The sequence below is a fragment of the Lucilia sericata genome, unplaced genomic scaffold (assembly GCF_015586225.1).
Source record: "Lucilia sericata isolate MDLA Ls3-8-SP2 unplaced genomic scaffold, ASM1558622v1 Contig001802F_arrow, whole genome shotgun sequence".
NCBI classification, from domain to species: Eukaryota; Metazoa; Arthropoda; class Insecta; order Diptera; family Calliphoridae; genus Lucilia; species Lucilia sericata.
In genome coordinates this window covers 26,304-49,753 of record NW_023995701.1, presented here as the reverse complement: position 1 = coordinate 49,753, position 23,450 = coordinate 26,304, and the positions used below count along the sequence as shown (strand labels likewise).

The following is a 23,450-nucleotide window of genomic DNA, read 5'->3' as shown; positions in this document are numbered from 1 at the left end:
TTAATTTTTGGTCTTTTCCTTTTTAGTTTGGCAATATTTTATGTACGAAATATTTACTTACGTATTTTTCATTTGCTGATTATTCTTGTGCTTGGACCGAGTTTAACTTTATGGAAATCTTCGTCAAATTATCACAGTATAATTATAACACAGCAGTCGACTTAACATGTCAAAGTGATTTGATTGATGTCAGCAGTAAATTAATAGTTGGTAAGTAAATACTATGAAGTACATTACACATTTGCTAACTAACAGTTGAGGGTAAAAGTGGTTGAATTTAAAATTAAAAAGGCTATAGCTATAAAGAAACTTCTAGTGATATTTGGGAAAAAATTATATGTTTTAGTTTATTAGTTAGTAAGTAAGTTAGTTAGTTAGTTAGTTAGTTTGTTTGTTTGTTTGTTTGTTTGTTTGTTTGTTTGTTTGTTAGTTAGTTTGTTTGTTTGTTTGTTTGTTTGTTTGTTTGTTTGTTTGTTAGTTTGTTAGTTTGTTAGTTAGTTAGTTAGTTAGTTAGTTTGTTAGTTAGTTAGTTAGTTAGTTAGTTAGTTAGTTAGTTAGTTAGTTAGTTAGTTAGTTAGTTAGTTAGTTAGTTAGTTAGTTAGTTAGTTAGTTAGTTAGTTAGTTAGTTAGTTAGTTAGTTAGTTAGTTAGTTAGTTAGTTAGTTAGTTAGTTAGTTAGTTAGTTAGTTAGTTAGTTAGTTAGTTAGTTAGTTAGTTAGTTAGTTAGTTAGTTAGTTAGTTAGTTAGTTAGTTAGTTAGTTAGTTAGTTAGTTAGTTAGTTAGTTAGTTAGTTTGAAAGGAGGATGTATATACATCAAATCCGAAGAAATACACCTAGGCCTCTATCGGGCCTGTTGTGCGCTCCTTAACCAGTGCCTCAGGTGGGAATCGAACCCACCACCTCCGGTCTACCAGACTAGAACACTAACCACTAACCTACCGGAGGCCACTAGTTAGTTAGTTAGTTAGTTAGTTAGTTAGTTAGTTAGTTAGTTAGTTAGTTAGTTAGTTAGTTAGTTAGTTAGTTAGTTAGTTAGTTAGTTAGTTAGTTAGTTAGTTAGTTAGTTAGTTAGTTAGTTAGTTAGTTAGTTAGTTAGTTAGTTAGTTAGTTAGTTAGTTAGTTAGTTAGTTAGTTAGTTAGTTAGTTAGTTAGTTAGTTAGTTAGTTAGTTAGTTAGTTAGTTAGTTAGTTAGTTAGTTAGTTAGTTAGTTAGTTAGTTAGTTAGTTAGTTAGTTAGTTAGTTAGTTAGTTATTTAGTCAGTTAGTTAGTTAGTTAGTTAGTTAGTTAGTTAGTTAGTTAGTTAGTTAGTTAGTTAGTTAGTTAGTTAGTTAGTTAGTTAGTTAGTTAGTTAGTTAGTTAGTTAGTTAGTTAGTTAGTTAGTTAGTTAGTTAGTTAGTTAGTTAGTTAGTTAGTTAGTTAGTTAGTTAGTTAGTTAGTTAGTTAGTTAGTTAGTTAGTTAGTTAGTTAGTTAGTTAGTTAGTTAGTTAGTTAGTTAGTTAGTTAGTTAGTTAGTTAGTTAGTAGTAGTTAGTATAGATAGATAGATAGATAGATAGATAGATAGATAGATAGATAGATAGATAGATAGATAGATAGATAGATAGATAGATAGATAGATAGATAGATAGATAGATAGATAGATAGATAGATAGATAGATAGATAGATAGATAGATAGATAGATAGATAGATAGATAGATAGATAGATAGATAGATAGATAGATAGATAGATAGATAGATAGATAGATAGATAGATAGATAGATAGATAGATAGATAGATAGATAGATAGATAGATAGATAGATAGATAGATAGATAGATAGCTAGATAGATAGATAGATAGATAGATAGATAGATAGATAGATAGATAGATAGATAGATAGATAGATAGATAGATAGATAGATAGATAGATAGATAGATAGATAGATAGATAGATAGATAGATAGATAGATAGATAGATAGATAGATAGATAGATAGATAGATAGATAGATAGATAGATAGATAGATAGATAGATAGATAGATAGATAGATAGATAGATAGATAGATAGATAGATAGATAGATAGATAGATAGATAGATAGATAGATAGATAGATAGATAGATAGATAGATAGATAGATAGATAGATAGATAGATAGATAGATAGATAGATAGATAGATAGATAGATAGATAGATAGATAGATAGATAGATAGATAGATAGATAGATAGTACCACAGGTGGGTATCGAACCACGTTGGAGTGTTACACTAGAACATTGACCAATAACCTACTGGAGGTAACCTCATGTGCAATAGATAGATAGATAGATAGATAGATAGATAGATAGATAGATAGATAGATAGATAGATAGATAGATAGATAGATAGATAGATAGATAGTACCACAGGTGGGTATCGAACCACGTTGGAGTGTTACACTAGAACATTGACCAATAACCTACTGGAGGTAACCTCATGTGCAATTTTTTTCATAAAATCCTGTTATATTTGGCCTTCTACTTTTGGAGTCCACTTAACAGATTACTAACCTTTTCTTTGTTTTAATCTAATATTTAATAATTTCAGCTTGACCCCATATTTTAAGGACATTTAAATCCAATTAGTTTTATTATTTTCTCCCATCACTGTGGATACATAAAATTTGTTGCATTTGTTGTTGAAGAAATGATATGATGTTGACTTCTGAAATGAAACTGCAAAATTGTAAACATAACATTTAATTCTACGAGGGCTGCTCAATTTAAATATAATAATTTGGTTCCAGATTTAATGATCTACTGAGATATCTTACCACCTCCAACGTTGTATGTAGATCTATTACTTTTAGAATTCGTGTTGATATTTATTTAACCAACTTTACTTTCTGACAAACCATTAAAAGTTTTCTATTACCTCAAAAACTAGATTTTAAATAATTCCCCAAGTCTTTAAACAACCATCGTTTTTTATCTTCTTCAGTGAGAGTAGCAATAGTAAATGAATAAACGTAATGAATATATGATTAAACAGTCATACAAAGTTCTATTCTTTAAAATGTATTAACATTTATACACACACACAACATTATACTTACAAATGCAAATAAATACCACATTTTCACTCACTCACTCATTCCTCCCAAATATATACACATCAAATCTGTTTAGAATTTCATCTTCTACTTTCATACATTTTGTACTTTAAAACATCATACAGCAACATGCATTTTAGATTTGCTGCTAGAAAGCAAGTAACCAGACAGAGCCAACAAATATAATTTCACATCATTTTACTTACTTACATACTTACGTTTATGAATATACTTACTACTACGTTTACATTTAATTCTAATATTAAGTGAAAGCGCTTTGCCTGCATCTCTACTTCTAGAGATGTTCAAGTGACCAGAATTAGTTGTTGCGGTTTTAAATTTAATTCAGTTCTAAATTAAAAGTCTAACTTTAGTACTCCTTGTCAATGACTGCAATTTTACAAAATAATGTTTTGTAGTAAATTTAACGTAATTTTAATTGAAACCCTCTCATTTTTTTGCGCAACCATGACGCTTACAGTCACTCTGCCATCTCTTAACAGTGAAAAACTTTGCTAGGTTATACGAGTGTATATGTGTGTACTTGTATTTTAAGAGAAATTATCGTAAGGATAAACTTTGTATGCTAGTGTAGAACCCAGCAGTTGTATAAGGAGTTAATATATCCTCTTTTGGAAAAAGTTGTTAACTATTATAGTTTTGACTTAATTTAAAATTGGAATATCTTAATGCAGAGAATTAGTCCTATCTTAACTGTCCTTAAGTAATGCTTAGAAGAAGTTGGAAAGCAATTATTTAACTTATCACTATCAATAAATTCAGTTCAATCACTCGAATTTCTCTAAAAAAATTCTATAACCAGTGATAATTTTCTAAACAAAAAGTAAATTCACTTGTTTGAGACAGTTGCCACGTACTGCAGAGTATAGTGCAAATACACAGAGTTTAACCAATGCATGTATATGTATCTTTTATAAGATTATATATATGTACAGTGTGTACAACATATAATGTGTTGATGCTTAAGAGTTTTGTTAATGGTAAATGGTTTTCAGTTAACTATGTCATTATGAACAAGTGGTTTTTCCTTAACTTTGTTTCCATATCTGCGTTTCTTAAGGGTAACAGATATACAGTTATACTAATTATAGATTTCTTAATCACATCCATAATTTTATGCCGATATCTAACAATATAATTACTTGAATCTTTTATTAACAAATTCCAATATTTGTATTTTCTATGATACTATAGTCAAGACTATGCTGTCTATGCTGTAGTCAAGTCTATATCCTCTCTTATATTTAAAACTTTAGGTCCATATTATATGCGTTAGGCAGGACTATATTTCATACTATATTCATGATAGACTATGCTATAGTTAAGGCCTATGCTGATAGTCTATGTTATAGACAGGATTATAGTCTACATTATAGTCAAAACTGTAGCATATGACTACAGTAGTCATTATAGTCTATACAGTCAAATCTATAGTTAGTTTAGTCAACTATTGTGAAAGCTATAAACTATCCTATAGCCAAGGCAATGGTCAATACTATACTCAAGCCAATAGTGAAGACTATAGTCAAGGCAATACTATAGTCAAGTTTTCAGTCAAGATTATAGTCAGTGTTTCAGTCAGAACCACATTTATATAGTAAATAGTCAAGGCAATGGTCAATACAATAGTATATACTATAGTCAAGACTATAGTCCAATAATTTAGTCAAGGCAATAGTCAATACTATAGTCAGGGCAATATTCAAGACTAGAATCAAGGCTGTAGTCTATACTATAATCAATGCTATATTATATACTATAGTCAAGGCAATAGACAAGACTATAATTAAAACTATAATCAATAATATAGTCAAGGTTTCACTCAAGACTATATCTAGTCAATACTATAGTAACGGTAATAGTCAATACTATTGTCAAGACTTTAGTCAAGGCTACAGTTAAACTATGGTCCATATTCTACACAAAGACACATTGACTCTTATCTAATTATACTATAGTCAGGCTATAGTCTATACTATGTAAAGAAATAATTGTTTATAACATTTGATAGGGCTTACTGTTGTGCGCTTTATTCTTTATAACTCTATAATATGCAATTTACAAATGTTGTCTAGGTTTTTTTTTTTATTGCCTCTTCGTATTTCATTCTATAACTTTTGGGGGTTTTTATATAAGTTTTAACGAACTCTAAACATATGTATATGACAAATGCTAACACAAAGGTTAAAAAAACCATTTACAATACTTTGATAAAAGTAACTAAATCTGTCTTTTATTAATGATAATTTTATGTTAATTGTTATTTTAAATAAATGTAGTTTTAAAATTGTTGTTAGATTCTGTAGAAAGTGTAAAACTTTGCAGGTTTAAAATGATAATTAAATGTGTTTTTTCCCTGAGAAATATGATGATTATAAATTTTTCAACGAATGTGAATACAATTTTATGTAATTAAATTTTGTTTAAAAGACCTAAATTTATTAAAATTTTATAAATTTTGTAACTAAAGGATAAAATCATAATTTAAATCTCTAAATTTATTAATTTTTTTTATCTAAGAATAAATAAGAATACAAGTATTTATTGTATTTTATTATATTATTACAGGTTCCTTAATCTTTCAACCAGATGTCCATGCCAATCGTGACACCAATTTGAGTCTACTTAAACATACAATAAAAATTATAAACATTTATTATCATATTTTCACAAATCAAAAGCCTTTAATTATGGCTAAAAGCCAAAAAGTTGATCTTTTTAGCAACGCCAAAGAATTGGCCATAACACAAAGTATTGGCTATTTTGGCAATGAATATGTCTACATAAAACTTTATCAAACATTAAAAAGTGCCTACGATAACTATAAGGTAAGTGTTTATATAATAGAAAAAGACAATATTTAAACCTAAAGGAAGTCTAGAAATGTCTGAAAAAGGCAATTTGTGCTACTTTAAGATGTTGTATATGAAAATAGCAAAAACTTTTTGAAATTCATCACTTTAATTTTTTTTTGTACAATTTTATTTCTTTATTTTTTTCATTTTGTTCTTTGGTTGTTTGGGGGAATGCATAATGTAAAATGGAAAAATTAAAAACAAAAACAAATTTATCAAGATTACCATTAATGAGGAAGCTGGCAGCAAATTAATTTCCCTTTTAAAAACATGTTTGAACTCAATGAGTGCATGCATCGAAATGTTGCCTCATGAGGCAGCAGCTATTGCTTACAGTGTTGGCGGCAATGGTGGTAGCGGTGGTGGAAGTAATGTTGCCAAAAATGCAACGGATGTAAATGCTGTATTGTTTCCAAATGCAATGCCAGCCGGAGGAGCATCTATGGCAGCAGCAACAACAATGGCAGCATCAGGAGTTTCTGCTACTGTTTGCAATTCGGTATTGAAATTAATTGAAGAAACTCTTCAGTACTTGACCAAAGTCATAAATTATGCACCAGAAGAGAGTATAGCATGTCTGCGACAACTGTTGAAATATTTGTTTGCTAGAAATTATGGCAATATGCAACAACAATACAAACCAGCCCATTATACCACGACAAAAACAAAAACACCAAGAACAACATTTGTAAAAACCTACTTTAAGGCCAAATGCAAAGAGCTACATTGCATTAGCAAAGATGATGTTTGTACATCCCACAAACAACAAACAAATCAACCAACATCACCATCATCTCCTTCACTGTTTGCAAATGTTTCCCAACAACAATCTACAACAATTATACCACCAGCAGTACAATTATCAACGAACGAAGCTTCCGTTTGCATGATATGATTCTACATCTCTTAATAGTTCTGGCCTCAGAGACGACGTTGCTGCTGCTAATGTTTATGTTGGTTCTACTGGCATTGTTGTTGCTGGCTCACAAGATGATTATCTATTGTTGGCTGAACTATTTGCAAGTGGTTTAGAATTTAACACTTGGAAATCAGAGCATGAGCTAGAGTTATCTAAACATATAAAACTCTTTGAGCCATTGGTCATATATTGTTTAACTGTAAGTACTGTAGACGTTTTCTAATACTGTTGCATTTGTTAAGTGGCAGTGTAATCCTAGATTCTTTTTTAAACAATATTATTCGAAATATTTCAACTTTGCTGTATTTGTTTAATCTTTTCAGCTTTTTCTTAAATGCAATGGTCGAGTTCAGTCTCAGATTTTAGAATTATTAGTTCTTTTATTGGATTTTAATATTACCTATAGTATATTGGATTCGAAGAATGTGATATTTGACAATATTATTAAAAGCTTGGATATAATCGAAAGTGGTATAGCACGGTGAGTATAGAGTTTTTTTTTTAAATTGGTAAATTAAAATATACTTAATAATTTTAATATTTTCAAATAATCTTTCATTTGTTTCACAGTAACGGTCTCTTTATGATTACACCCATCATTAAGTTCCTTATTAAATTATCTTCGAAAAGTGAACGGAATTTAATAACAATACCAAAAATAATAAGTATTATTAATAATTTATTAGCCAACTATAATATCAGAGATGTTGCTGTACAAGCTTTAAAAACTTTATCTTATGAAATGTTTTTAATGACACAACACCAGCAACGACAACAACAATCCACAACATCACCCAAAGAAGCACAATTGTCATCCTTAATTTCAACAACAACAGCAACAACTATACAAAAAGTGACCCAAATTCATTGGCCGCTATAACAGAAAATCTTTTAACACTCAACAACGAACTTGACACACAAAAAGAAGTCATTCTGGGAATGTTGGAGAAATTCATTGAATCCAATGATTGCCAACAAGTGCTCAGTTTACTATTGCTAATTGAGCAATTGCAACAACAATATGAACAATATAAAATGTTAAATGATGCCAATAAAACAACAACAGAAACTGCAACAATTATGGTTGATACACTAGCTAGAAGTTATGAAGACAACAAACAACAACAGCAACAATCACATACAACATGTTTGCCAAATCTTGATACTGTTTGTAGTATGATATGTCATTCAATATGCTTAAATCGTTTATATATACAAGATTGGAATGATTATTATATGTTGGATACATTTTTCAAAAATAATACCAAATATTTGTTGGGTAATAGCAAGGAGTTTATGTCATTGTTTAAATATACTGTTGAAGGGGTATGTTTGTGTTGAATTATATTTATTATTTATTCCATATATGTATATATTAAGTTATGGATGCATAAATATGAGTTGAAATGGTTTTCTTTAATTGGTTTTAAATTTGAATGTTTAGTTGTAGTTTGTAGAGATTTTATCGATTTCTTTTTTAAAAAACTTTTGGGGATAGAAAGCCTAGAAATTTTTTGTCAAACAATTGTCGATAGAAAACTTTCGTCGATCTGTTTTATAAAGAAATCTTTTACCATTAGTTTTTTATAGAAAACTTTTACAATCACTTTTCTTTAGAAATTTTTTAATTCTATTGAATACTTTTGTCGATATGTTTTTCTAAAAAATGTGTCAATTAACTGTAAATAAACGATTTTGTCCAACAAATCTTTGTAGAAACCTTATACAATCCGTTTTCTTTATTTTATATATTTTAAATAACACATCCTGATGGACTTCGCTTTACTTTATCACTACAAATTTATTTTGTTTATGAAAGTCTGACTATTTTTCCCCCAAAAAAGGACTAAAACATAAATTCTAAATAAATAAAACTTGTATATAATTACAAGGTAAAAACATTTCACACTTACATGACTCATATTTGTGCATTTCAATAGTTTTATTTAGTCCTTATGTAATATACGTAGAATGAAAAATTCTACTATATATTCATGTTATATGAAAAAAAAACGTAAAACTTTTTGCAGTTTTAACTCTCTCTAACGATCTAACTTTTTTCTATATAATGTTTTATTTTGTTTTATTTGTCATTTTATATTCACCATGTCTAATGCTGGCACCTCCAACTCAAATTCAACTTTTATTATTTTTTGGATGGTTTTTCTCTATGTGCTATGTGTGTGTGTGATGCCTTATTTTTCCAACATCAACTTTTAACTACAACGCCAACAACAACTGTGGGGCGAAATCATCTAATTCCTACTCATACAACACCATTTACCATGAAAAATTTCAACAAAAATCTTTTTTTTTTTTTGCTTTCGGTTCCTGCTCCTGTTACTGCTACTAATGCTTCTTCGACTCAACATTGCTATTGGCCATGCCACCAACATAAACACACAATAACAACAATACAATTTCTAACAACTACGATAAAAACCGTACGTATCTGTTATTTGCCTAACACGAAACTAACAAAAATTAAAAAAAAATAAAGGATGTTGCAAACTTTAGTGATTTATCGTATGCAACGATTATCCTGTCGAATGTAATCCTCAAAACCGAGGAAATTTATTTAGTAAATCACATTAAAGCTCTATTTGAAAAATCACCCAACAATAGTGGAAAAGTTAAGGCAAAGCAACAGAAAAGCAAAACCACGAAAATCCTGCTGATGCGTTGTCGTCTTCATCGTCAACGTCACATTCTTGGCTATTGGATACCAAACCAACAACATCAAAAGCTGCTGCAGCTCAGGCCATAGCTTTGCAGCAAACACTAACAAACAATTCAAGTACTATAAATGAAATTAACTATTTTGCTACAGTTTTGTGCGATGTTCTTCTTGAGTGTCTTCATACCATACTCTCTGACCATCAACATTCAACAACGCGAAACAAGCAGCAGCATGATGCGAATACGACCTGCCCCTCCTCCACTTACAGCCAACAGTTTGCCATACAGTATTGTCGTCTAGTATGTCAATTTGTTAAAGTTTTGCATCAACTATGTTTCAACTCACGTCTAGAGGATTCTTTACTCGCCTCAATACGTTTCACTTTAAATGCTTGTGAATCAAAATTGTTAAATGAATACTATAATTTGTTGATGATGTACTCAACACAAGGTTGTCCAACATCCACAGCAACAACAACAACAACATCAGCAAACTACTTCAACTTTCACAGCAGCAACTACTTCTATGACAACTTTGCCCGAATTGGATGTGGATAATACGTTATTACAATTGCAACTGGAATTGTATAATTTATTAAATGATCTCGGTATATTGGATCCGTTGGCATTGCTGCAGCGTTTACAATTGGATGACATAAGTAATCATGTAAGGCGGGCACTTTTGAATAAAGTTTGTCATCAGAGCAATGTAAGTATGAAATTAGTAAAACTACTTTAATTAATATGTGGAAAATTGTGTGTAAAGTACTTGTGGATGTATGCATGTATGTACATTTTAAATTGTATATGTTGTGTATGCTGTATAAGAGTATGCAAATGTTGTAAACATTAAAAAGGCGTTCTCTGTCCTTGACAAAATTCACCTGAACTTGTGTGTGTGTCAGTGTAATGATTAAAGTTTTGCCAAATTCATGTGACGTGGTGTAGAGCAGTTTAATGATTAAAGTTTTGTTAGTTTGTTTGTAGTTAGTTTGTTTTCTAAATTTCTTGAAGTGGGAATATTTCAAGTAATTTTAAGGGAATTTATTTATAGAGTTTTTATTTTAAATAAATTTGTTTATTTTAGATATTGTAAATTGATGGTTAGCTAAATTATAGGATTAGCGAAGTTTTGAAGGAGCTTTATTAAGCCATTTGTGAAATACAAATAAGAAAATAGTGAACACATTTTCTTTAGAGTAATTTGATGGATCTTTTGTCACCTAATGCTATGATAAACATGTTTCTATCCGAGAAAAAAGGAACTACTTAGAAAACTATGTCACAAGAACCTAAAAGTAGATTTTCCAATTTACAGAAATCTCTCACAGAAGCGAATGTTCTATTTGAGAATGGTTGGCATTATTGAACATTTAATTTTGTATAAACATTAGCCGGACTGATGTCTTGACTTGAGTAATATTTATATGATGTTTGAAGGCTCCTGTAGAGCATTGAAGTATAATAACCAATAATATTACTTTGAACATCCTCCAATTATCCTAAATTGATATTTCTTTTTTAATCGTTCAAAGATATTTTAAGTTGTAGAATTGTCTGAAGATATTTAATTAGGTTTTAGATTAGTCACTCAATTTTAAGCGGCTTACATTGATCCACTTGGTTGTGTTCCCGTCTTTTATGGAAATACTCAGTAATTCTAGAACTAAACCAGTCGGTTCCGATTTACTATATTTGGAATAATGTTCTCCAATCTCTGTGTATGTAGAACAGTAGCAGGGGAAATGAGATATAGTTCCTCTTTCTCCTCATTATGACAACTTCTGCAGTAGTCATTCCACTTGAAACTTACTCTCCTGGCATGATCGCCAATACCACATTGTCCCCTTAATACCGATAACATCGTTATTATTTGCTCTCTATGACAAAGCTTAATGTCGATATGTAGGGTCTAAGGAAAGAATATGAATATGATGACAAAGGGAAACAATATGTATAAATATGACCCTAGTTTTCCAGATTATTGTCAAGAATAAAACACATATATTTTCACTACTTGGGGCTGTGTAAAAATGGGAATGCTGTATTTTATAGTTACGATTGCATTCAGTTAAAGTCATCACTCAATCGATGATGTTTATAATGCCATTGTTGAGACTCTTAGCGATAAGCAATTGCGAGATGAAATGCTTCGATCTTCGGCTACCTAATCTGTGCTTTCTACTTAATTTCTGATACTTTTATCTTAACTACTTTAGTGTTTAGTTTTAAACCAACCTATTTTTTAACCTAAATATTTTTTTTTAATCTTCTAACTGCCATGAACATTGATTTCATGTCCATTTACCATCCACCAATCAACAGTAATACAGAAAATAAATTCCCCATACCACAGTGTAGTAGTTAGCACAGAAAATTAATTGAAAGCTTTAAAGTATAACAACCCAGCAGTTCTACAATTGAACTAGTTTGCAGCTATGTTGAATTTACCATCCACTTAGTTTTAACACTAGTGGCTCCACAAATCACTGGTTAAGAAAGAAAGAATTATACTGAGACTAGAGTTGAACTCATTATCTTTAATTTTGAAGGCATACAGCGTACAAATGGAAACTTTCAGTACACGGTTAAGATTCTTCTTTGAATCTTTGTATTTTTTAAATTTACTATCAGTTATTTAACAATGATAATTAGTTAGTTGCAGAACCTGCGGGGAAAATTTTAAACACACAGAGTTATGTATTTAGGTTTATGTTATGCATGTATGTGTGTGAGTTTGTGTTAGCAAATGAGTGAGTGTAAGAGATTATTATATCTCGTCCATTAATTAGTTAAATCTACTTTAGTTCTACAATTAATTTCTATATTTTTCTCATTATTATCCTTCTACTTGTTTTTTTATACATATATTTTGCATTTTTTTTTTTTTTTTTTTGTTAATTTTTTATTTTTTCTGTTGTATTCATCCCCTAGCCAAATCCTATTAAATGGAATCAGCAACAAGTGCAACAGTTATTCAATGGAAATTTTCTAAATATTTTAATTATTGAAGAATTTGCATTCATGTGCTATTTATGTGAAGTGGATGAAGAAAATTGCTCATTATTTCAAACAATGGCATTGAAAAATATCAAAGTGTTCAATAAGGTGGGTTATTATTATTTAATATAATAGAAGGCGTAAAGAAACAATCACGAAAATTATAATAAGAAAAAAATCACAGGTATTTGAGTATCCAATTATAAAATGATTTCTTTTTTTCAACTATTATTTCAAACCACTTCTAGCATTTATTTCAATTATGAATAGTTTTTTTTTCTTTTTATTATTATGATTATATCCTAAATAAGATATTATAGTTTGGTATTTATATTTCCATTTTTTTTCTATTCTTAATTTATATGCTTTTCTTTTTATTCCTTTTTTAATCATTAAGCATTCAATTGTTTGCCTATTACGTTTAGTGGAATATCTTTGCAAGCAAAGCGCCGTCGTTTATTCAAGTTTATGTTTTGCAAGATTTTTACAAATTTTAAATAAATTACATAAACTATTGGCATGCGAAGCAACAACGTTAGCAAACTTTTCATCTATAGCATCCAATAGGCCACTTCAATTACAAATCGAGCGCTTAGCTAGACATTTAATCGTTGATGCTTCTTCAATGCACGATAAAAATGCCATTTACGATACATTTATATGTTTAACGGAAGAGGAAGATGCTGATGAAAACATCAACATAACACAGACGTTCCAGGAATATCGACATCGTCGACGTCATCATCAACATCATCATACTTAAGCGAACAACTGCAATTTATAATGTAAGTGATTTTGATTTCTCCTTTATACCACTTAGTCGAGTAGTATATATGTTTTAAACAACCATTTTTATGATGTCGTGTGTATGTTTTATTCAATCTGAGACAATAAACATTTAATACTCAATTGACGCGGTGGAAAATTTAATTTTTGTTTTTTTAAGTCTCTTAGATTGTTTTGTAGAAAGAACTTACATGCATTTAAGTTATATGTACTGTATGTTTATATTAAAGTCCTAACAAAGACCTGATTATTGATTTATTCTTATCTAAGAACATGTTTTTCTTCTTAAATAAAAGTGTTTTTGGTGAAATAGACTCAACCCGCGTTTGCCGAATCTTAAGTGTATAACAATAATTTGTTTGTTCTTTGCTTTTAGAAGGCTTTTTATTTAAATTTCCCTGTCTCTCCTTCTTCATCTACTTTTTTCTTATACTTGTACATAGTAAGCATGTACCCACTCTGATTCTCGTTTGTACCATTTATACCTTTCTTTTTCTCAAAACATTTATGCATTCTTAAGTTTAGTACTTTATTTGATATTTTTTTTTTCTTCCACTTTTGCTCAATTTCTTTTTGTTCTCTTTGATTTTTATTCTCATTTTAATAGTTTAAATGATTTGGAAAATTCTTGTGAAATTCGAGACGATGATATTAATGCTCCTTTGGGAAGTGTTTCTAATATTGTAGACGAGAAATGGATATTTAATCAGGTGAGTTGGATGATTATGATGAAAATAATAAAAATAAATCAAATGAAAATATGGCCACTAATAAATCTTAGGGAAAATATTCAATGTTTTTTTTTTAAAGCACTTCTTTGTAATTGAAATGTTTTTAATTATAAAGCGAGTTAATAGCTTGAAAATATTATTTTATAGAAATTAACAGTCTAATTAATCTATATATATAAAATTCTAACGTTACTGACTGACTGACTGACTGACTGATTCATCATCGCACAGCCTAAACGGTGAAGCTAAAGAGCTGAAATTTGGACAGGAGGTTGGTCTCCCGCCCAAATAGATCCACTAAGACGGGATTTTTGGAAATTCGAATGTTTAGGGGGTAAAAAGGGTAAAAACGGGTAAATTCGGTAACCTTATATCTCCTAAACTAGAAAAGATACAAAAACAGTTTTTAAAGCTTATCGCCGTTCATTTAAAAAATAACGGGACAGGTGTCTGGTACTTTTTTAAAATTCGGCCCCCTTTAGGGAATAAACGGGTAAAAACCGTATTTTGGTACTTTTTTTCGCACCCCATGTATCTTTTAAACCAGTGCACATTCAAAAATATTTTTGACTCCTTCATAACTTAACGAAAAATAAAAATATGAATTTCGTACTTTTTGGATATTCGGACGTTTAAGGGGTTAAAATTGTACCTATTTTTGGTACTGTTTTCATAAACATTGTTTTTGGTTATTAACTCTATACATATGAATACATAATAAAAGGCTCCCACTACAATGTTGCAACCTTTTTGGAATAGAATTTTTATTCGTTAATGGGGAGGAAAAAGTACCAAAGGGGTAAAAACGGAAATTTGATTTTATTCAACCACAATGATCCAATTTAGATAAAATTTTTAAATTTAGAAACACTAAATATCCTAATGGGGGTGTTATTTGGAACCCCCGGTATCAAGTGATATTTTTTTGGTACTTTTTATTCTCCAACTGGTCCTTTTTGAGTTTTCTATGATATTGAATAGAAACATGAAATTAATAATTAAGGGACTTTTCGCTACTTTTCGTTCTACACAGGTACTTTTTTGAGTTTTCTTTAAAATTAAGCTAGAAACATGAAATTAAGATGTAGAGCTCGGAGTAAAGGAGAATCTATAAAATGGGACTTTTTGGTACTTTTTCGTTCTTCAAAAGGTACCTTTTTGAATTTTCTATAATATTGAACCTAGAAACATGAAATTAAACATGTAGAGACCGGAGTAAATGAGAATCTATAAAAGGGGACTTTTTGGTACTTTTTCGTCCTTCGACTGGTACTTTTTGAGTTTTTCTATAAAATTTAACCTAGAAACATGAAATTAAGCATGTAGAGCCCGGAGTAAATGAGAATCTATATAAGGGGACTTTTTGGTACTTTTTCGTCCTTCGACTGGTACTTTTTGAGTTTTCTATAAAATTTAACCTAGAAACATGAAATTAAGCATGTAGAGCCCTTAGTAAATGAGAATCTATAAAAGGGGACTATTTGGTACTTTTTCGTCTTTCGACTGGTACTTTTTGAGTTTTCTATAAAATTTAACCTAGAAACATGAAATAAGCATGTAGAGCCCTTAGTAAATGAGAATCTATAAAAGGGGACTTTTTGGTACTTTTTCGTCCTTCGACTGGTACTTTTTGAGTTTTCTATAATATGAAAATAGAAACATAAATTAAGCATGTAGAGCCCTTATTAAATGAGAATCTATAAAAGGGGACTTTTGGTACTTTTTTCGTCTTTCGACTGGTACTTTTTGAGTTTCTATAAAATTTAACCTAGAAACATGAAATTAAGCATGTAGAGCCCGGATTAAATGAGAATCTATAAAATGTTTAGGGGGTAAAAAAGGGTAAAAACGGGTAAATTCGGTAACCTTATATCTCCTAAACTAGAAAAGATACAAAAACAGTTTAAAGCTTATCGCCGTTCATTTAAAAAATAAACGGACAGGTGTCTGGTACTTTTTTAAAATTCGGCCCCTTTAGGGAATAAACGGGTAAAAACTGTATTTTGGTACTTTTTTCGCACCCCATGTCTTTTAAACCAGTGCACATTCAAAAAATATTTTTGACTCCTTCATAACTTAACGAAAAAATAAAAATATGAATTTAGTACTTTTTGGATATTCGGACGTTTAAGGGGTTAAAATTGTACCTATTTTTGGTACTTTTTTCATAAAACATTGTTTTTGGTTTATTAACTTATACATATGAATACATAATAACAGGCTCCCACTACGATGTTGCAACTTTTTGGAATAGAATTTTTATTTCGTTAATGGGGAGGAAAAAAGTACCAAAAGGGGTAAAAACGGGAAATTTGATTTTATTCAACCACAATGATCCAATTTAGATAAAATTTTTAAATTTAGAAACACTAAATATCCTAATGGGGTGTTATTTGGAACCCCGGTATCAAGTGATATTTTTTGGTACTTTTCATTCTCCAACTGGTCCTTTTTGAGTTTTCTATGATATTGAAATAGAAACATGAAATTAATAATAAGGGACTTTTCGACTTTTCGTTCTACAGGTACTTTTTGAGTTTCTTTAAAATTAAACTAGAAACATGAAATTAAGTGTAGAGCTCGGAGTAAAGAGAATCTATAAAATTTTGGTACTTTTTCGTTCTTCAAAAGGTACTTTTTGAATTTTCTAATATTGAACCTAGAAACATGAAATTAACATGTAGAGCCGGAGTAAATGAGAATCTATAAAAGGGACTTTTTGGTACTTTTTCGTCCTTCGACTGGTACTTTTTGAGTTTTCTAAAATTTAACCTAGAAACATGAAATTAAGCATGTAGAGCCCGGAGTAAATGAGAATCTATAAAAGGGGACTTTTTGGTACTTTTTCGTCCTTCGACTGGTACTTTTTGAGTTTTCTATAAAATTTAACCTAGAAACATGAAATTAAGCATGTAGAGCCCTTAGTAAATGAGAATCTATAAAAGGGGACTTTTTGGTACTTTTTCGTCTTCGACTGGTACTTTTTGAGTTTTCTATAAAATTTAACCTAGAAACATGAAATTAAGCATGTAGAGCCCTTAGTAAATGAGAATCTAAAAAGGGACTTTTTGGTACTTTTTCGTCTTTCGACTGGTACTTTTTGAGTTTTCTATAAAATTTAACCTAGAAACATGAAATTAAGCATGTAGAGCCCAGAGTAAATGAGAATCTATAAAAGGGGACTTTTTGGTACTTTTTCGTCTTCGACTGGTACTTTTTGAGTTTTCTATAAAATTTAACCTAGAAACATGAAATTAAGCATGTAGAGCCCTAGTAAATGAGAATCTATAAAAGGGGACTTTTTGGTACTTTTTCGTTTCGGTACTTTTTGATTTTCTATAAATTGAACCTAGAAACATGAAATAAGCATTAGAGCCCGTAGTGAGAATCTATAAAAGGGGACTTTTTGGTACTTTTTCGTTCTTCAAAAGGTACTTTTGAATTTTCTATAATATTGAATAGAAACATGAAATTAAACATGTAGAGCCTGGATTAAGTGAGACCTATAAAAGGGGACTTTTTGGTACTTTTTCGTTCTTCAAAAGGTACTTTTTGAATTTTCTATAATATTGATCCTAGAAGCATGAAATTAAGCATGTAGAGCCTGGAGTAAATGAGAATCTATAAAGGGGACTTTTTCGTTCTTCAAAAGGTACTTTTTGAATTTTCTATAATATTGATCCTAGAAGCATGAAATTAAGCATATAGAGCCTGGAGTAAATGAGAATCTATAAAAGGGATTTTTTGGTACTTTTTCGTTTCTTCAAAAGGTACTTTTTGAATTTTCTATAATATGAACCTAGAAACATGAAATTAAGCAAGTACAGCCAAGATTAAGTGATAACCTATAAAAGGGGACTTTTCGGCACTTTTTCGTTCTTCAAAGGTACTTTTGAATTTTCTATAATATTGAACCTAGAAACATGAAATTAAGTACGTAGAGCCCGGAGTAAGTGAGAACATATAAAAGAGGACTTTTTTCGTTCTTCAAAGGTACTTTTTGTGTTTTTTTATAACATGAAATTAACCATGTGGAGCCCGGAGTTAATGAGAATCTATAAAAGGGGACCCTTGGTAATTTTTCGTTCTTCAACTGGTACTTTTTTAATTTTCTATAATATTGAACTTAGGAACATGAAATTAAATAAAAGAGGTCTTTTGTTACTTTTTCGTACTTCATTGGTACTTTTTGAGTTTTCTAAAATTTGATATTGCAGATATATATATACATTTACAATAATATTTATTTTATTTCATTACGATGAGGGTAGCGAAGCACACTGGGTATAGCTAGTATATAATAAATGCATAAAAAAATATATGTAAATTCAGTGAAAACATGATTTAATGATTGATTTGATTATAAATTAAAATTAAAAAAAAAATATGTTTAAAATGATGAAATTAATTGAATTGATTACATTGCATACAATATCCTCTAGTAGCGTATACGTTATACAAGTTAAACTATATTTTTTTTTGTAATTACTCATACGTGCAGGTGGTCAAATATATATGTATGCATCAGAATCTGTCTGTCTATACGTTTCATTGTATTAATTCCCAATTATTTAAGCAACCCTTTTTATTTGCAATGTATGTAATCTGTTTGATAAATACTATCAGCAACAGGATTTTAATTAAGTTTAATTAAGCATTATAATTAACAAAATACACAAAATAGAAATGCTGCAGTAGTTGAATATAAAACAGTGAGACAAATTGTAAAAACATATCAAGATTTTGTTGTTGGATATCAAAAAAAAAAAAAAAAAAAAATTATTTAAATTTAAATTCGAAATTCATAATGTTAATGTTCGAAATTGAACTTCATTTTAAACCAAAGATAAATCCTTCATTCGAATAATACTGAACACAGATACAGCTGTACTTCTTAGAAAATACAAAAATTGAGTATAATTTTATTGTTAAGTAAATTTAAATTTAAATACCTTAAGCCTATATTAAAAACAATACTTATTAGTTAAGCTAATATTTATCTTATTAATCCAATTAGTAAACATTTACTAATATACTTTACGTTCGCTATATACATATTTTTATTTAATTAATAATATCAAATAACTGTTTATTCATTTCAGATAATAAAATATAAAATAGAATTTAAACATAAACATGAATAGAAATGTATAATTCTTTAGCCACTCTAATATCATAACGATAATTTTTCTATTCAACACGTACTACAAAAGTAAATTCATTTCAAACAATAATTCTAATAAAACAAATACAAAAGCAAATAAAACTGAATTGAAACTAAACAAATAAATATGGGATATAGTATTTGTTTCTCTAGTGAGTGACTATGTACCTTATGTATTTGCTACACAGACTTTCAATTTGATAAAACAAAGAAATTGTGAGTGTGATTTTCATACATTACAGTCTGCAGGCTACTCTATATTTCCACGCTATAGTCCAGACTATAGTCTACTCTATGGTCCAGACAACAGTCTACTCTATAGTCCACTCTATAATCCAGTCTATATTCTACTCTATAGACCAGACTAGAGTCTACTCTATAATCAGACTAGAGTCTACTCAATAGTCCGGATTTAACTACTATAGTATATTCTATAGTCCAGACTATAGTCTACTCTATAGTGCAGGCTAGAGTCTACTTTATATTTCAGATTATAGTCTACTCTATAGACTAGACTATAGTTTACTCTACAGTCCAGGCTATAGTCTACTTTATAGTCCAGACTACAGTCTAATCTATAGTCCAGACTATATACTTCTCTATAGTCCATACTATAGACTTCTATACACATACTTAGTTCAAACTATAGTCTACTTTATAATCCAAACTATACTTTACTCTATTGTTCAGGTTATAGTCTACTCTTTAGTTCAGACTATAGTTCAAATTATAGTCCACTCTATAGTCCAGACTATAGTTTACTATACTTTACTCTATAGTCCAGACTATAGTTTACTCTATAGTCCATACTATACTTTACTCTATAGTCCATACTATACTTTACTCTATAGTCCAGACTATAGTTTACTCTATAGTCTAGACTATAGACTACTTTACAATCCAGACTATATTCTTTTCTATAGTCCATAATATAGTCTGCTTTATAATCCAGATTATAGTCTACTCTAAAGTTCAGACTATAGTCTACTCTAAAGTTCAGACTATAGTCTACTCTATACTATACTATAGTATTTCAACAATATCCGAAAATTATCATTATAGGGTATCATATAGTCAAATATGACCGACTATTATTTTTACTCATTTTTATTTTATTTCATTTAGTTTTTGTTACTCCTCCCATTACAGTTAATTAAATTCTCAGCACAAAACAACTATGATCCACAGCAAATAGTGAAAATCCTTCTAGAGATACAATCGGAAAATAAGCTACAAAAGATATTCAATAATGGCAGTTTTGATGCAACGCGTATATTAAGGCATTCAATTGCCAGCTCACTACAGGCAATGTTGCAAACATTTCGCAACAATTGTATACAATATAATCCACATATACACTACATGCAACCGAATCCATTAGCGCGTGTTGCACTAACACAGCTTATGACACGTATTGTGGAAATGATGCGACGACAGGAGCAGGCGTTTCAAACTGTAGGTGGTGGCGGTGGTAAACAGCAACAAACTAACAACAATAATAATAGTACAGACAATAATAAACAACAAGCAACAGTTGTTAAAGGCAGCAGTAGCAGCAATAGTAGTACTAGTAGTAATTTTAGCCATGTTGTTGTTGATAGAAATAATACCATCATTGGTGATGTTGACAGTGGTATTGGTAGTGGTGTCAATGTCGGTATCGGTATTGGCATTGGTATTCCTAATGTTATTGGTGCTACAAATAATGATGGCATTCTTTTACCCATTACGAGCAAGGATGACACCATCAATACCACCATACATTTGTGTGAAGCTGTAATCGCATTAATGGAAAACATTAAACAAATTGAGGTGACAGCACTAATTTACATCGAATCGAAATTCATTGATAAATTCTTAAGTGAACACTTGTTGCGACCGGAACATGTAATAACACTAGTGCGATTCATGGGCTGCTGTTGTCAATGTATTAAAGGCATACTTAATAGGCCTTCGCTAGTGTCACTAACCCATGAAGAAAGGAATTGTATAACCGTGTCTCTACAATGCATTGATATATTGCTACATCAAAAATTCATTTGGTATGCACTCAACCAACAACAACAAAATCAGCAGCAAACATTGGGTAAAAGCATGCCAGCAACATCAAGTGTGGGTGGTGGGTTGGTTAGTGGCACCACCACTAACAGCACAACTGTTACGGATTCAATTGATTCATGTTTGCCACTGACAAAGTGTGAACTAAATAAAATTATTTGTTTACTCCTTGATGTTGTTGTTTTGTCGGGCTCTTTGTTATTGGAAAATACTATATTCTATAGGAAATATAAAAATGCTTTGAGGTCTTCAGCGAAATGTTCAAATAAACAGCAACAACAACAACAAGACCACGAACATGAACATGGAGAGCATCTAAATGAAGAAAAAGTTTCCAAATGAAGCTTGGCTAACGGCAGAATACAATCCAAAAGTTATATTTCTTGGAAAATTAATTGAATCTAAAATTGGCAACAACGATAAAGGCATTTGTTTTGGTGGTGGTGAATACAATGGTGGCATAACATCATCCAGCTTGTCTGCTTTTGCTTTATCAAACATTGATGTTTTAGACCTCAAAGGCATAAATAACCAGTTTGATTTTATATCATTGGTAAGTTTAATATTAATTTCTTTCTCTTCTACTCTCCATTATCTTTGTAAACAAACAGTTTTGTGAAAGTATTTATTCTTTAATTTATTTTAATATTGTTTTAATTACACAATCTTTTTGGGTGAAAGAATTAAGTCTTTTGTCTGTTACAAAGTAATTTGAGCCTTTAATGATGTCGCTTAAAATTAAAATTTTCTTCTTCATCTTTTATAATTTTGCAGAATACTTTGTTATCAATTTCAATTTCATCTTTAAGATTTAATCTGTTCTATGCTTTGGCTGTAACACCATATGAAATTATACAACAGCAACAACGTTTATTGGCCTGTCAGAGCACAACTACATCACCAACAACATCTCCTTCACATAAAAGTCAATCAGGCACATCAGCTGGAGCATCCACATCTACATCAACAGCAGCAACTACCAACAGCAATTCGATGTTGCCAATTATACCCATCGAAAGCCTTAGTGATGTCGATATTTTGAAAAGTTTTGTTAAAAGGTATTCTTTTTTTTTCTCTCCATTCGTTTCAAATTAAAAATTTAACAAGAACTGCTTTATAAAGACACAAAATCATTTTGAATTGTTTAAATTTCCATTCAAGTTTAAGTCTCAATTACTAGTACAAAAGTTTAATCTATTTAATAGAGTAGACACAAGTATTTTGTATTAAAAGATTAGAAAAATATGTCTACTTTTTAAATTTCTATTGAATCGATAAATAGCCTTAAGTGGTTTACATTTCTTTCCACTCGTTTTCTTTTAGTTGTAAAATTTTATTTGTCAATATGTCGTTAAGTCTTTGTTAAACATAAAGAAAAATCTTAAAATTTTCTACCAATTTCTGTTTGGCCTCATAAAAAAACTAAAAAAAAAAACATATAAATCTTTAGTTCTTATTACTTTTTTATTTATCTATTTATCTTTTCGTGTAATATTTCATTTTGTTCTTCATCTTTTAAATGTCTGCTACTGGTCTTTTCATATCTTTATTATTATTACTGTTCTTATTGTTGTTTTGTTTATTTATAGATTGTCAATTTTTGGTTTTACAACACGTCAACAATTTGAGGAATATTTTATGACATTTTTACTTCTAATCAATAAAGTTTATGACGAAAATATGGTGGACCAGCAAGAACAATATCAAATACGTAGTATTTGTTTGGAAGCTATTATGGAACTTTTAATTACGTACAAAACTTTTCCAATTGTGGGCAATAAACTTTCACTGTATCATCATACAACTCGTTGGAATCGTATTAATTGTGATAGCATAAGGTAAGTGTAAAGAAGATGTACAACATATTACAATACAGTATATATAAAAGTAGCAGTACGATACGGTTTCTACAACTTCTGTAGTTCGTATGTACTACTAGTGTTCTGTCATGATGTACTAAATATTCCATACAATTGTTTTTTTCATTGTGTAGTAAGTATAGGTATGAATGTATGAAGTTGATTTAAACCATTTCTAAAAGATTGGTTTGAATTATTATTTTTATTATGAAATGTGATAATTATAAGATAAAGAAATTAATGCAAAAAAACTAGAACTGAACTAGAACTGAACTAAACTGAACTAAAACTGAACTAGAACTGAACTAGA

General features: G+C 29.8%; 1 protein-coding gene across 1 annotated transcript in view; it reads left to right on the top strand.

The window, feature by feature from the left end:
• Positions 1–23,450, top strand: part of LOC119612689 — a 61,419-nt gene that overhangs the window by 17,508 nt on the left and 20,461 nt on the right. The window contains 18 exon segments of the mRNA XM_037968537.1: positions 27–210; positions 5,658–5,917; positions 6,165–6,838; positions 6,840–7,062; positions 7,187–7,344; positions 7,434–7,673; positions 7,718–8,189; positions 9,364–9,514; positions 9,517–10,033; positions 10,035–10,251; positions 12,477–12,650; positions 12,940–13,231; positions 13,234–13,327; positions 13,936–14,038; positions 20,373–21,601; positions 21,603–21,834; positions 22,056–22,339; positions 22,871–23,119. Of these exon segments, the coding sequence (XP_037824465.1) occupies positions 27–210; positions 5,658–5,917; positions 6,165–6,838; positions 6,840–7,062; positions 7,187–7,344; positions 7,434–7,673; positions 7,718–8,189; positions 9,364–9,514; positions 9,517–10,033; positions 10,035–10,251; positions 12,477–12,650; positions 12,940–13,231; positions 13,234–13,327; positions 13,936–14,038; positions 20,373–21,601; positions 21,603–21,834; positions 22,056–22,339; positions 22,871–23,119 (5,753 nt within the window).